At 37.7% G+C, this 16,291-nt stretch overlaps 3 protein-coding genes across 3 annotated transcripts; 1 reads left to right on the forward strand and 2 right to left on the reverse strand.

Moving 5' to 3' along the window:
• The first annotated feature begins 4,941 nt into the window (after positions 1-4,941).
• Positions 4,942-6,000, forward strand: LOC101314070 (probable WRKY transcription factor 65-like). The gene is made up of 3 exons (XM_004295538.1): positions 4,942-5,075; positions 5,171-5,305; positions 5,469-6,000. Exons 1-3 carry the CDS (start codon positions 4,942-4,944, stop codon positions 5,998-6,000), a joined length of 801 nt encoding a protein of 266 aa, XP_004295586.1.
• A 2,274-nt stretch (positions 6,001-8,274) lies between these two features.
• LOC101303100 (ras-related protein RABA1d-like) lies at positions 8,275-12,242 on the reverse strand. Its single transcript, XM_004293922.1, has 2 exons — positions 11,891-12,242; positions 8,275-9,015 (listed from the first exon to the last, which is right to left on the reverse strand). Exons 1-2 carry the CDS (start codon positions 12,109-12,111, stop codon positions 8,589-8,591), a joined length of 648 nt encoding a protein of 215 aa, XP_004293970.1. The 5' UTR covers positions 12,112-12,242; the 3' UTR covers positions 8,275-8,588.
• A 1,280-nt stretch (positions 12,243-13,522) lies between these two features.
• Positions 13,523-14,047, reverse strand: LOC101314358 (mitochondria fission 1 protein-like). Its single transcript, XM_004295539.1, has one exon. It carries the CDS (start codon positions 14,045-14,047, stop codon positions 13,523-13,525), a length of 525 nt encoding a protein of 174 aa, XP_004295587.1.
• Between the last annotated feature and the right edge of the window lie 2,244 nt (positions 14,048-16,291).

Raw genomic sequence — 16,291 nt, forward strand, 5'->3', positions numbered from 1 at the left:
GTTCAAGTTTGTGTGTGTTTTGTCACTTTTGTGTGAGGAGGATGGGCTTGGAAACTCTAGGAGAAGCCTATAATCTGAGAAAAGCATCTTACTAAAGAAATGAAACTTGTTCTTGCTAATATAGCTGGAAAGATAATTTATGTGAAGCCCAACAGCAAGGCGCAACACTAGAGAAAAACAAAAGAAAAGCCCAAAGAACCAAATAACAATGACAAACCCATTTCCTGGCAATCAAACTATAGCTGGTGCATTGCAGCTGCATCCGTCTAAATTTTCTTCTTTTTATAGTTTCGGTTTAACATTTCTTCCATCTCACGACTCATGACTCATGCATGGAAGATCAGTGACCCCAATTACGTACATAGTTCCCATATTTCAAACCTTCCAAGTATTAGATGTAAGACAACGACTTAAACCTTCCAAGTATTAGATGCAAGACAATGACTCCAATCTATATATGTGTACGTGAATAGGTTATATACGATCTTTTATGATACATACATGAAATTCTCAAAATAAGACAAAAGGATATAAACAAATGTTCATAGTAGCTATATAAAGATACACATAAAGAATGTATTACGATCCTCAAATTGATTCTCAAAATATTAGAAACTATCCGGATCTCACTTCAGAGATACTCAATTGCCAGTCCGGACAATATAACATGTGCAGGCAGAACTGCAGGCAAAGGGTTTCATTGCCATGTCCATCAACAAGTAGGCAACTATTGTAAATGTCGAAAATATCTAGTTTAATTCGCAACCCCATTTGTAAGTACTAAGTACAAGGGGGCTGGCCTAGCCTGCAGCTTGACCCCCAATTATTAGTTTAATCATCCAAGTGATGATAGGGACTCACTCGATGACGAAATGCTGGATATTTCTCAGTTTTTCATTCAGAAAATTAGGCAGATGCCTTTAGGGGTGCAAATGGGGGCGCCTTCTTACTTCTTGGTTCCGTTCTATATATGAAACCTCTCTCAGTCTCACCCAAATCGATTAGGGAGTACTAGAATTATAGGTTTTCAAGTCTAAGCCGTGGAATATGTAAATAATTGATCCAAAGGGTTCATATTGCAGCTAAACTGCATCCAGAAAAGAGCAATCTATATTTCTCCCAAAACCCAACAACAAACCAACCAAATGTTTGCTAAAGTCAATCAATTTGTGTCCCTTCTTTCATGTATATGGAAGTACCTTCTTTTATTCTTGTTACACAGAGTATTCATAATGGTAGAGCACAAATATAAATTGTTCTAGTTTTTTTATTTGAAAATTAAACTCCGTGCAACTTTAGGTCACAACTTAAAATGACACAAGTCACATGTTTCACATCTTTTTCTGATAGTAAGACCTATGCCTGTATCATCTCACTAGGAGATATGCGATCACCAGTACCGTTCTGAAGATAAGTACATGCATTAACATGTAGCTAATTCTACTAGCCTTCAAACATAAATAGGTCGATTACGGACATAAAAGGTAATTAAAACCGTAATACTCTCATCAAGGCTTCCCATTTTCTAGATCCCTCTTAAGTTGAGTCTTGAGAGTCATTGATGACAATTACTCATATTAATTAACAGTAACATGATGATTGGATTGTCATTGCTATCCAGGGGCGGAGCCTTGATCAGGCCTGAAGGGGTCTAAACCCCCCTTGGTTTTGAAAAGTTTGAAGGTAAGGTGCTTAATTAGCTAATTATCATTCAAATCCATTTAATCATATCATTAAACCCCCCTTAAATTTTTACCTATCAATTAATCTTGAATGACAAATCAATTATATTAAGAAATGTATCTATAGAATTGATTGGTATTTATGTCTTACCAATCGAAATTGTTAAGATAATTGATTTTTTTTAGGACTAATTTCAGTTTACCCCCATCAATTTTATGTCGATCATCATGTTAGTCATTCTTCTTTTAATTTCATCAAAAACACCCCTCAACTTCCAATTTTCATCAGCCACACATGTCTGAACCTCCAATCTCCATCCAATTCTTTTGTCAAGTGATGACTTGATATCAAGAAGAAAGAAAAATAGACAAATTGCATTCAATCTCACCAAAATCACTAAGGTTAGGGCGTTATGATGGGAACGAATATGTGTATCGATTTGGGGGAAAAATGGTCCAAAAAGTAACTTTCAGAATTTGACTTTCTTCTTGATATCAAGTCATCACTTGACAGAGGAATTGGATGGAGATTAGAGGTTTGGACATGCGCGGCTGATGAAAATTGGAAATTGAGGGGTGTTTTTGATGAAATTGAAAGAAGAAGGACTAACATGATGATCGACCTACAATTGATGGGGGTAAACTGAAATTAGTCTTTTTTTTTAATTAGTAAACATGAAAATTAATGAATTTACCAAAACAAAAAATGTGAAGTATTAAGTGATGCGTAAATTACTACTTTCTTCATTCGTACATTTTTAATGTTGCACGAGTTTATGAGATGTATACAATAAAATTTTACTTCATTTAAAAATGATCAAATTAAACATCGAGTCAGATAGTTTTTTTACAAAATTTTAATATACACTTATGCTATAATGTTTAGACGTCTCCATGGTTAAATCCTGGTTCCGTCACTGTTGCTATCTAGTTTAGTTTTATTCAACAAATTGTATTTGTCATCACTAAACCATTTGGAACTCCAAGATCGGAGGTTTTAGTATGAAAGATGCTATATAATTCTCCTCGGACAAATAATGAAGAAGGTGATCGATCGCATCCCCGGCCACCTCGTAGCCACCCTCAAATGGCATGGACATATATAGTTGTTCTGAGCGAGCATTACACGGATCGGGACAGCGCGCATGCTAGAGATTTGGTATCAGATGAAGCTTTAATGGCGACATATGCCTCACCCAGATTTGGCTCCTTCCCACCACATCGTAGTCATCAACTCCAACATAAACTATTCCTTTTCATATTTGATATCCTGTCGTGCTTCAAAAGTCTGTGTTTGGCTCTCAGCCGGGAATTAAGAAGCTCAAACCAGATGTGAATGAGGAAACCCTCGAGGAACTTTCCGTTCCTTGAAAATATACGGGCATGGTGGACGCAGTGGGTGATATAAGATATACTAAACAAGAGGATTAGGGCTAGGGTTAATTTTGTGGAATAATACACCTTAAAGAACTATTAAAAGTGACATACATGTCCATTGCTTCACGGCATCCATTAGGTCTAGAAGGCTTAGATTAATACTTCTTTTGTTTTTTTGATATTTTTGTAACAAATTAGCCAATTGGCATTTTGCATTCCTTTTGAGCTAGACTGGGTCAAATTCTGAGGCTTGATATAATGCATCTGTCAAATTCTAATGTTTGGAGCTATGCCAGATACCACTTTCTATAAGCTAGGGGGATCGAATCCATTTATATCCAAATGTTGGTGGTTTTTTAAATTTTGGCTTTGTCTTTGAGCCATGAGACATGACCCTCAAATTAAAATGTACCAATTATGTATGCTAAAGATAATTATGCTAGTTAATTAAAAGGAAACATGATTGTTATGTATCCACCTTTTCTATAATTCTCTTTGATCATATAGTATGAAAATTATGAACATGTTTCGATCTGGCTTTAATTAAACAAATTGGCATATATAAGTGTATGTCATTAGGGGATTGGTTAACCCAGCTAATAATCAAGAGCTCCATAAATATATATATATAGCTGTATTTGACTTTTCTTATTAAACAATTAAGGGGAACTTGATCTGAATTATTAGATAGGGGTTAGAGCTAAGTAGCCCTTTAAACAAAGGAATACAAAAACAAAATTGATGAGATCATTATAATATATATGTCATACAGACATTAATATAACTAGGTCTTTAAAATACAACATTATCATGTCATTTCAATAATCATAAGCATAATTAGTCATTTTCCTTGGTCAGGGTGAAAAGTCCATTTGAACTAAATCAATAACTTGGTCTAGATTGAATTGGTATATAGTTATTCATCATTAACTTAGAAATGAAGGTGGAGGCTTTGGCATACACTAGCATATAGTACACATGCATGTGTGTAATGGTGTAACTAAAATCAAGCATTAATACTCCAAAATGTATAATATCAAGTATATTAAGAGAGGTTTCAAGTGAGCCAAGTGTTTTCTCTCTCTATTTGTCTTAACAAGAACAAAGCATTTGTCATTCTTAAAAGAAAATAATCACTCATGACCAAACTTTAATTGATTCGGATCGAACCATCTCTGTTTTAGACATATCAGAAATACATTGAACTTCTAACTTACCTTAATCAAAAAATATGTTGCTAATTATGAAATAAAATCACAAGACGCTTGATTGCTTTTAGAAACAATACTGAATCATTTATAAATTACATTTACGGTTACATATCTTTATTATAAGCTAAACAAATTTCGTTGTTTTGTTTGGAAACTAGAAAAAGGAAAACCGTTCATTCCTTAAAAAACAACAACGATGGAGTAATTTCTTGATGAGTGGAGCTATGGACATGGAGATCAAAAGATTGAGAAGTGTCTCTTTCAAAATTGCAATGTGACATTTTTGAGTAGCTAGCTTGGGCAAAAGAAGTAGTGAAATGGGTCATCAAAAAACTCCATAAAAAAAATCCCATTATTGGGGCTTAAATAAAGAAAACACATTTGGGTTGCACGTCCTTTATTAAAACAAATCCACACAACCCGTTTGTCAATGTGGCGGCCAATTTTTTAAGGACCCACCTCCCCCCTCTCCCTCCCTCCATTTGTTTCTTCCTCCCATCAAAAACCTCCCCAACCCTTCTCTCCTTCTCTCTCCCTCTCTCTGTGTTCTCAGCAGCCACTTTGTGTTTTCCACAAGCATCATCATCATCATCATCATCAAAAGCATCAACCACCCACTTCTATTCTAGCTTTCAGAAATGGGCTCCCCCACATTCTTCAATAAACACTTCATGAGTGATATTGATCACGACGACTACAACACCGCCACCACCTCCACCCCCGAAAACAGCTCCGGCTCCCCTCCTCCTCCTCCCGCCTTCAACGACGTCGTCTACTCCAAGATCGCTTCCTCCCCCAAGAAAAGGTACTTGTTCACTCAATTCGAAAATTAGCTCATGTAATTTAATTCCACCACCAATTAATATGAAATGAACGTTTGAATTTGCTGTTTAATTACAGCAGCCGGCGAGCCATACAGAAGAGAGTCGTGTCCATCCCCATCAAGGAAAACAGTAACACGAACACTCCGCCGTCTGATTCCTGGGCCTGGCGGAAGTACGGCCAGAAACCCATCAAGGGCTCACCTTACCCTAGGTAAAATCATTCAATCAACCAACCCAAATACTATGGGCACTTAATTTTGATCTCTATATTCTTCTATAATGTTTCGAAGTTAAAAGTTTCAATGAACATTACGTGACGCTGTAATTTACGGCTGCTGATTTTAGTTTCGGTTTTTTCTTTTTGGATTGAGCAGGGGATATTACAGGTGCAGTAGCTCAAAAGGGTGCCCAGCGAGGAAGCAGGTGGAGAGAAGCCGAGCGGACCCCACTATGCTGATGGTCACCTACTCTTCGGAACACAACCACCCCTGGCCGGCTTCTAGAAGCCACCACGGCGCAAAACCCCAGACCAAAACCGAGGTCCGGGAGGAGGAGGAGGAGGAGACAGCGGCGGCCCAGCCGGAGCCCGACCCGGAGGAGAGGCGGTTCGCTGATCTGGGCGGCGACGAGGAGCCGGCCCTGGTGATCATCCCGAGCGCCGCCGACGAGTTCGGGTGGTTCGCCGCCGACATGGAAACGACGTCGTCGCGGGTGCTGGAGAGCCCGATTTTCACGGAGAGCGGTGGGCCCGACTTTGGTGACGTGGCGGGGATGGTGTTCCCGATGGGCGAGGAGGACGAGTCGTTATTCGCCGATCTCGGGGAGCTGCCCGAGTGCTCGTTTGTGTTCCGGCACCGCCGTGTCGGAGGCGGAGGAGGTGTGGGACCACAAGTTCAGATCTGTTGACACGTGGCCTGCCTTCCTCATTTTTTTTTACTTTTTTATTTCTTACACACTTCTCTCTGTCTCTCTCCGTATATACAAAAAGAGTTTTGTGTCATTCAACCAATAGAAGCCGGGTTGCAAAAGAGTATCGTGCGCCATAAGATACCGGAACTTTTTCTCTTTTCAACAATTTTTTCCTTTTTTCCCTTAATTTTCTATTTTTAGTAATAAAATATTTTCATTTCTATTTTTCTTCTTCCCTTTTGTCTTAATCTTTTTAGCTTAGTGAATGAATAAACAAAACTCTTAATCTGGATCTGTCCTTATCTTGGTGTAATCAGCATCATCTGCCGTCCGTTTCCAATTTGTGCATACAATAACCTTCGAGTTTGGGGCCATCAATCTATTATTGGTTTTGTCACGGATTTATAGCATATGTGCCACCATACCAATTCATTTTGTTCTCTTTTGTCTGTTTGAGGTTTTGTCTTCCTCTAACGTACTTATCTCATACTTGATTGATCGAACTTGGTATTAAATTTTAGAAAATTCTAATATATCATATAGTATAACATGTCTCATAAAATATGTGAATTTTGAGTCTTATATAAATTAGGAGATCAAAATTTCGACCCATTTCCTTACTTGGACTGTTAGTTAGGTTATAGTATTAGATAAAATACTAGCATAGTTGGCATGTGTATTCTTTGTTTATCTAGGAAAGATATAATATTTCAAAAACCTTCAAGATTCACATGGCCATTTGCTTCCTCGTTATGGTCCCTTCCATTCAATCAATCTTATCCTCCATGATAATATATCTCAAGAAGCAATCCCAAATGCACCAAATTCTTATTAGTGTGTTGAATAAAACTACATGAATTGACAGCTCAATTACAAAGTGTCGTTTATTCCTATTCTATAACTGCATAAAATTAACGATAATTTATGATATGACATGATAATATACATGAACAACGAAATTACACACCGACTTTCATATATCCATAACAACAAAACTTAAATCTCTCTCAACTATTTGAAGATATTTCTATCCTCATTTCTCCCATCCCATGTTTTATGACTTTTAGACCAAAGCTTTTAAAAACCAGATCCATTATTAGGTTCTTGATTCTTTGATTGGCAGTTTGACTGAAACTCAAAAATTGAGGAAGATTCTTATTGTTTGAATAGACATCCCATTCTAAAAGTCAGAATAACCGAAAAGATGTTTGACTTTTAGGTAAATGGTAGCTGGATTAGGCTCCTTCAAGCTTCAGCTGCCACTATTATTAGTCTTTTATTTGGACATGGAGAAAGAAAAAAAATTAGAACAGCTAATATTGGCACTCGATTCTGGATACACCCCAACATTGCTCAAGGGAAGAGTTACGTAAATACATGGGGAGTGGTTGAAGAAGAGAAAAGGACCCAAGTGGATACATCTCACATTATCAACAATTTTAAAGAATCGACGATTAATAAATAAATAACCGAGATATAATACGGATATATGAAATGAAAAACTCATTCTAATGTCACGCTAAACATCGAACAGATGTTGTCGATGACTGATCAGCATAGCATGATTTTTCCACAAAGTAACGGCACTTACATAATGGGATTTTATTCACAAATGTTTATATCAATTTTTCTGATATGGGGTTTCATTGTTGGAGACAAAACTCATACTTCTCTTATTTCTTTATAATCACATTAACAATAATATGAGAGACACAGCCAAAACAAGGTGTAATATAGAATAAAGACCCTAGAGACCCGTCTTTGTTTTTGGATTTTCTTTGGGTTTTGTTTTTACTTGAATTTGCAACGCCTGCATAGCAAAGTAGCAAAGCATTGCGTCACAATGTAATGCATAGTCAATTAGTCATCGTTTACATCATCAAATACCTTGGATCATAGGTAATTAGATTAATAATCTTTTGGATTATAGTCAGAGTAGATTGGATCCACTTCTTCCTTATCCATTCTGCCATACAAAGATGCATAGATTAAGACAAAATGACAGCTTATCTATAAGGAATCCCCAATTTTATAAAGCCTAAACCTGCAAGATTTCATCTACATGTAACATGCTTAACATCAAACACCTTCCCCCAATAATGGAAAATTCTAATTGTTTCAGAATTATAATGTTTTCTGTGCTGATATTATGCTTGGATCAGTATTTATAATAGACTAATTTTCAAAATAACATGCCTTATTTCACAAGGCACCACCAACTAGTTTGTTTTCTAGGAAATTTTCGAACAGCCTGTCTAGGACAGATAGGTTGAGTTGAATAAAAGATTTAAATTAATGGGACTGATAAACAATTTCAAAATACAGAATTTTGGTGCAAATTGCCCCATTCAACATCTATGTAGAGACTAGAGAGTAAAATCATGTAAAAGTTCCTACAGAAGCTCTTCTTCCAACAGCTAAACATAATCTGTCTCGAGTAATGAATGATAACGACACTGGAAGAAAGAAACGGAACCCCGCTCAGCACCTAATGTCTTTGGATGAAAAATTTTACACAACACCCTGGTATACAAAGAAACAGATGTAGCAACACAAACCAGACATATCTGATACAGATTCAATATCTAGCTCGAACAACACCCACCTTTCTTTACGGCTGAAACATCACTGACATCGATTTTTTCTCCTTGGGATGGAACAGCAGCTGCATCATTGTTAGCCTCCATGGACTTCTTGCTCACTATGTGAAAGATCTGGGTAAGGACTTCAGCAAATGCATTGTCCACATTAGTTGCTTCGAGTGCAGAAGTTTCCATGAAGTAGAGGGACTCTCTTTCGGCAAAGGATTTTCCATCCTCAGTTGAGACTGCCACAAGGTGACGTAAGTCTGATTTGTTACCAACCAGCATGACAACAATGTTGGGATCAGTATGATCTCTTAATTCCTTTAACCATCTTTCCACACTTTGAAATGTTGAATTCCGAGTAACATCATATACAAGCAGTGCGCCTACAGCCCCTCGATAATAGGCACTAGTTATTGCTCTATACCTACAAATAGAAAAGGGTTAATATGATGATTGTCAAATGAACCTCCAAAGTAGAATTCTTCTGTTTTATATCAATTTAGAAATAACAAAACTATAAATCAAATTAGGAGTTAAAAAACAATGATATCAGACACCAAACTGTTTGTAAGCATTACCATCAGCAATAACTACTTCATATTTTCAATCAAAAATGGCCGGTAGCTGTGGAAGTGTGGAATCTATTACAGTTGCCAATACACTACAAATATATACTTCTGTTTGTCCACAATTGTGACATAAGGTATACTGAAGCTTTCACTTTTTCTCTGCCTAATTGAACTAATTTTAACACTCTTTAACTGTCTAACATGCAATCATTGTAGCCAGCTACCAGCACCAGACAGCCATTCCACCACAATCTCAATAACCAGACGCATTACCATTAGCGCCAGGAAAAACATCATCAGTAGCAATATGGTTATGGAGACCACAGATGGAAAGCACTAGAAAATGGATAGTGATGATGGGCTGGGTTGAGTTGGGTTGCTTCAGTCATTTCAGTTTCAGAAGCAAGATAGTGGCTTTATTAGAGAAAGAAGAAAAAAAAACGCCTTTTGGGTTGCATATACGTTGGAGAGGATTGAAAATCATCTCTCAAGTACATAAATGGTTCTACTGTAGTGGGATAAGGAGGGTAGGATGGATGCTGTACAAAGCTGGCATTACAATCCTGTTCAGACATCTTAACACAGGACTCAAACATGTCGTGTTTTGGTGTTTCAAGCAACACCTTATGGAAGAGGAGTTATTTGATTTAGGGTATTAACTAACAAAGATGTTTCCAACACCTGAAAATTATGTTTTCTTTCATATAGGACCATTGTAAGGACTAACGACTAACTTACCACAACTTCCATAGTCATACATGGACATATTTGTTAGAATAGAGCTTATTCTTCAGAAAACTAGTCCGCGGACTACCCTCTAGTACATGAAGCTCAAACACTTGAGACTCGATAATAAAGGTTCTGGAATTGCCTAATGTTGAGCTAAAAATTGCAGTAGTCATTGAAATACAAACTCAACTATATGCTCCCTTTCACTAATACAAAACAAAGTAAGCTACCTAGATTTGATCAACCTTTAAGGACAAAAATTTATCAAGAAGACGGGGGATGAAAAATGGATAAGAAGCCCAGTAAACCAAATAAGAACAATTGAAAAAGCATTACTTCAGATATAAATATAAGAAGCGCTCCTTGAAGCTCAAGTTCTCAGGGGTCAGTGAATTATCATTCAGCTCATACAACTTTTCCATCACAGTAAAGTAAACTACATAGACCTTAGCATCTGGTTTCCTGGGTACCCAACTTCGTATCCACTGTTCAACAAGTATAAATTTGAATAAATGCTACTGTAGTTGCTAAACTTGCGATTTTGGTATGAAACAGTCACAAATTCCACAAAACCAACAAAAAAGTACAGTAAGTTCCACACTAAGAAGTGGAAAAGTTAACCATTCACTTTGAGCCCCCACTCAAACCTACATCTGACATAGCATTTTTAATGTAAAAGGAACATAGTCCATATGGCTTTTTGTACTGATGACGTTTCTGATCATCGTAAAATGCCTGCCTGTGTACTCTTATTAGAAGAAACGCTTGATGGAGGCTCAAACTTTCTTTCAATAATGTCCATATCCAAACCTAAGCCTTCTATGTCTACACACAGTTGATTGCCAAATAGGTTACATAACACCAAATCAAACTCAATTTAACATATTAACCTCCTACATGTGAAACATCCATTTCCATTACAGCATCGGCACTACCTCAATACCAGCCCCATGTCACCCCACTGCCAACATGAAGAATCAATGGAACATACTCATCTCCATAAATAAAAGAAAACATGTTTAAATTTCATCACTAACAGATTGCAAGTTCACCCTACATGTAGCACACTTGTGTTGCCTGCTCACTTCCCAGTTCCCACTAGTAATTCATTCACAAAAGCTATATATGAAACTTAATTGGGAATTGCTGAATATATGTCACATGCAGATACCAAAGCACAATAATAATATAAATTACACATACATATTTCGAACAGAACTAAATAATATTACTTTTCTGTAAACATATCATATAGATTATAGTTCAAACTTCAAAGTCAGAAATTTGAGCAAAGTACCAGTTACATCTACAATTTCCATAAAAGACAAGGTAGCTCCAATGAGATTGTCATGTTGTATAAAGATTTTGTGTAAACCCAAACCTAAAATTCCTTTCATCTTTTTCTAACAACACAATACTTGTATAGTTGTAAGATTATTCGAGTGACAAGTATACTGAAGCATCATACTTAATAACCCAAACAGCCTGTAAACCAAGTTTCACAAGTAATTGTATCTAAAACACAGCCTATAAAACACAGTTATTTTTTTCTTCTGTTGGCCAGTAAAACGGTCGACAAGTAGTCAACCGATTTCCATACACACAGCAGTAAGGACAATAAACTCAATTCCATATATAATCCACAAAAGCTTCTATCTTTACAGCAATTCCTCAATGCGCTGTATGATCATACACACTCGTATGGAAGCCGAAATTAATTCACCTAAAGACACAGCTCTAAAGCAAATGCGGTTTTGATGTCAAGCTCAAAACAACAAAAGGACACATAACAAGCATATACTAAGCAAAGATTCTCTCCGCACAAGAATCTAAATTTTGCCCGAGAATCTTAACATTCTTGAGTCAACAGTTTCTCACATTAAATCCAACCTACCAGATCTACCGTGATCGAACCAAACACAATGCTAAACCAACAAAACTCGAGAGCTGAACTGAAACTGAAGAAAACGAGAAAGACACGGATCATAAAGAAAGACAAACCTTTCTTGGCCGGCAGTGTCCCAAATCTGGGCCTTGATGACTTTGGAGTCGACGTTCAAGCTGCGAGTGGCGAACTCGACGCCAATGGTGGACTTGGACTCGAGGCTGAACTCGTTGCGGGTGAATCGGGAGAGCAAGTTGGACTTGCCGACGCCGGAGTCGCCGATCAGGACCACTTTGAACAGGTAGTCGTAGTCGTCCTCAGCTCTGTACCCTGCCATTGTTATGTTCTTTTTGTTTCTTCGAAGAAACTGGTGGTGGTGATCTTAGATCTCTCACTTCTCTATGTTTGTGTTTTTCTTTTTCACTCTTTAAGGAAAATGAAAAGAGGTTTGCTTTCGGTGTGTTTGGACCTTTCGGCCTTTCGGAAGCGTGTCTGAACAGTGTGGACTGAGAAAGACTGGGGGCCGAGTGGGCTGGACTCCACTACAGAAAGAGGAGGGACTCTCTCTGCCTATTGAGGAGATGAATGACGGTTATGTCCTTGCTCGAGGGGTGTTTGTGGGATTTTATTTATTTTTTATTTTTAATACACGTTATGTACCGAAGACTCTTAGTTATAAGAAACAAAGGATGTCTAGAACTAGGAAGCACGGAAGCGCTGAGATGGTCACGCTTCACGCTTCTGAAGCGGAAGCGCCGTGGAAGCGCTAGGAAGCTTTCGGAAGTGCGATTCTGGGAAAATGAGGTTTGTGAAGCGCGGCGGAAGCGTCCGATTCCGATATGGAAGCGCACGACTTCGATTCGGAAGCGCGGACGGGCACTGTGGGTCAGCGACGCGTTGATCTTCTTTCAATCTCTTATGCAATCAATGATCAATCCCGTCCTCTCCTTGACGACCCCTTGATTGAGAAAGGAGAGACAAAACAAATATGAATCTGGAAGGAGATAGAGAGAGACGTAGAAGGTGAGGGAGAACTGGAGAAAAGAGATGCTGAAGAGAGAAGCAGCCAGAATGACAAAGATGGATGGCTTCCACTCTCTTGATTTGCACACCCACGTGCTATAGTTGCGTTTTAATTTTTTTCAAAAAGAATGGTGTTTGGACCTTTTGGATGGAAAAAACATAGTTATTATGGGATTAATAGTTATATTAGTAGTAGATAAAGAGGCTAAACAATTAAATAATTAGGAGGTTGCAAATTGTTTCATTAATTTGTATTTATTATTAACAATAAATAAGAAGATTTGGAAAGCTAGTAATATTATTATTTTTTATATTATTTTATTCTACGTCTCTAAACGCTTCACTTCCACGCTTCCGCTTCCGATTCCATGCAATGTAGGTCTAGAAGACTATAATTGACATTAAAGACGAGAGAACGAACACCAAATCCGGTTATGAGAGTAAGCACATGGTCGAGACCGCGTGTATTACCCTTCAAGAACGGTTATGAAAGTTAATGTGTAAATTGTTTAAAGAATCAATTTTACGAAACATACGTGTTATAGAGCAAATAAGTTACAACTTTTACGCGTTCTTTTAAAAAATTTTAGTTGCTCCATAAAATTAAAAGCTAATAATTTTGCAATTGCAAAGCTTGTTGTTGTTGGTCTGATTATTTAGTACGTAAAAGCTTTGGAAGAGTCTTCATGAACATTGGATGTGGATCGATCAGTCGATCACTGCAATTAGGGACGGCGGCACTTGCTGGTAACCAAGACAGCCACAATCCCACATGCTGCTATAACAGCACCAGCAGTAATACCTATTCCAATGAATCCATCTTTCACAATTCGATCCTCTACTGTCTTCTTAAGACGAAGAGCCTGTTTCCATTCTGGTTCAATCTCTAAGCACCGGTCCAGAAGACGCCGGCTAGTTGAATATGCACCACTTCTGTAGTATCCGACCGCCCGAAGATAACGCATCTCTTGTTGATCCAAAAGGGAATTGGTATTTTTGGCCATTGAAGTTTCAGCTGCTTGCAGCAGCATGTCTATTCCACGTTGCACATCTTGATGTTGCCTTGAGTGAACAAGTGCCCATGATAACCTAATTATTCTTTCTCTCTTGTCCTTCTCTGTCGTCTCACCTTTGCTCATCGCCTCTGCAACTTCTATCTCACACCCATGGATGATGTTTCCATCGCTCCATGGGATGTGATCTTCTCCGGAGCCGAACAAGGAACCGACGGAGTGGAAAATGTTGTTCATCAGTTTCCCCACTTTTCGATTCTCAAAGGGACGAATGACTTTTGTGGGACAACGATTTTCAATTGCTAATTAGAAACTGTAGTAAATTTGTGATGGCCTATATTAGAAGGATGCAGGAGAGGAGATAATGCTTCTCCCATTCGGTTTTGGTCTAGCCCTATAGTCTATATAAACACATCCTAATTTTTTTGCCTAAGTTTCAAATCCTTGAGGGAGAAGGTTTTCTTCTCCTACTCGGTTTAGGTCTAGCTAAAGCTTACATATATAAACATTGCACTCCCCTCATTTACTACCAATTATCTCATTCTCTTCATTGAACAATTTGTTGAGGCTAGCTACCATGTCAACCATCAGAGAAATATTCTTTACTTATTCCGACGCACGACAAACCAACGAAAAAACTGAATCCGACCTCTCCCACTTAATCTTCTTCAATCCACAGGACATAGTTCCCATCAGATTCAAGCTCGTAGAGAAATTCAAAAGCGGCTGTGTTTCTGATTCTGAAGATGTCGACGATCCTCTTTCTTACCCAACACACATTTTCTTCGAAGAGATAGGATCCATCGTCGCAAGAGAAGAAGTCAGTATAGATTCTCTCTCGAGTCTCAAGCAAAAATCTGAGAGGAATTTGCATAAGGAACATTTCGGTTCTATTCTTTCCAAATCTTTGGGTGTCCCTGAAGACTTGCATCCACCTATCTTTGAGAAACTCTTTGAGGTGGTTGATGATGAAGACGCCGTACCCTTGCTCCCTATTGAAGTGGTTATCACTAACGTGAACTTGGCTCTGACTTCAAGGTGGTTAGAGAATTTAGCACAATCTTCCAATTAAAAAGTTAATTACATTCCTTAATTTTCATTTTCATGGACACTTGTACAGTGGCACTACAGAAAGGAAAGAGTGCAGAAAACTGTAATGGAGTTCTAGTTTTGTTCTATTCTTCAAAGATCCAAAACGCTTGTAGATTATTTGAGTATGATCGAAGACTGCACGTACTTTTTATTATTGTCATGTAATTCTTAAGAATAGATGTCATTAGTCGTTAGTCGTTACTACTAGTATAGGTGCTTCACATTTTTTCTCGGATCGATCTTTCTTACCAAATCATAAGTATGAAAAGTTGAGGAATGAGTCGTGTTAAGAATATATGCGTCTCACATTGAGAAATTGAGACATTGTTTATAAGTTCATAATGGGTTGGGCCACTTCATCTATTACCGATTGGTTTTGGATGTGAACTCTAAACTACTTAAATGATATATAGTTAATGTGCCGCAAAACACATCTCATCCAAAAAACACTAGAACAACGAAAGATACGAGTGCTTTGTGGATTTTAGAAGATGAAGCACTCTAGAGATCTCCTAACATGAAAAAAACACTTCCAACAATAACAAACCCAAACAGCTCATCATGTCAGCTGATTAGATTTTTCATATTTAATTGCAGGTGTGATGTCAAACTCATGAATCAGTTTTGAACTTTTTATAGATCATCGATCGCCTGTAATTATTTAAAGTAAAGCTTTCCAAAGTTTCAACAGCTAAGCTAGCTAACTACTGAAGTAAGATTTTGATATTATTGTTGTCTTCATCTAAAATATGTTCCAAGTTGTTGAGATGTTGTTCTCTAGCTATTAAATTTTTTGATCAATTATTTATCTCTTTGTTAGAACCATTGAGAGGTCGATCTAGCTAGAACCATTTAGAGGTCGATCCATAAGGAAAGTAGGAAACAGGTAACTTCCTTCTGTAGGAAAAGTTAAGGGTGTTATCCTTCTGTAGGGCATTCTCTGTATTTGTAATTAAAGTTCATACTTATAGAATTTCTGTGATTAGCGCTACTTGTGCTTCTTTTGCCTTAATAGTTAATATGATTGACCTCGCATTTTACTAATTGATGCAGATCTTCCTCACCAAACAAATCGATGATCTTTCTCACCAACATTGAATTTTAAAGGCGCGGATGTATGAATTGAATTCTACTTGCTAGCTAGACCCACAATTGATTCATGTAGCACCGTTATATCCCATATATCAGACACTAATATGAAGAAAAAACGTTTAACATGGAAGTTGAAGATAAAAACTGGTAATTATTAGCAGCAGTGAAGCACTTTGAACAAAAGAGAAAGTCTTCCGTGCGACGGTTGTGCCACCTGGTTCATGCGACCAGCCATTTGAAATCCGACACGTTTTTTTTTTTCACACATGCATTCTTCTTCTTCCCGAAGGTCCCTAC

Source organism: Fragaria vesca, linkage group LG3 (genome assembly GCF_000184155.1).
Source record: "Fragaria vesca subsp. vesca linkage group LG3, FraVesHawaii_1.0, whole genome shotgun sequence".
In the NCBI taxonomy this organism is placed as follows: domain Eukaryota; kingdom Viridiplantae; phylum Streptophyta; class Magnoliopsida; order Rosales; family Rosaceae; genus Fragaria; species Fragaria vesca.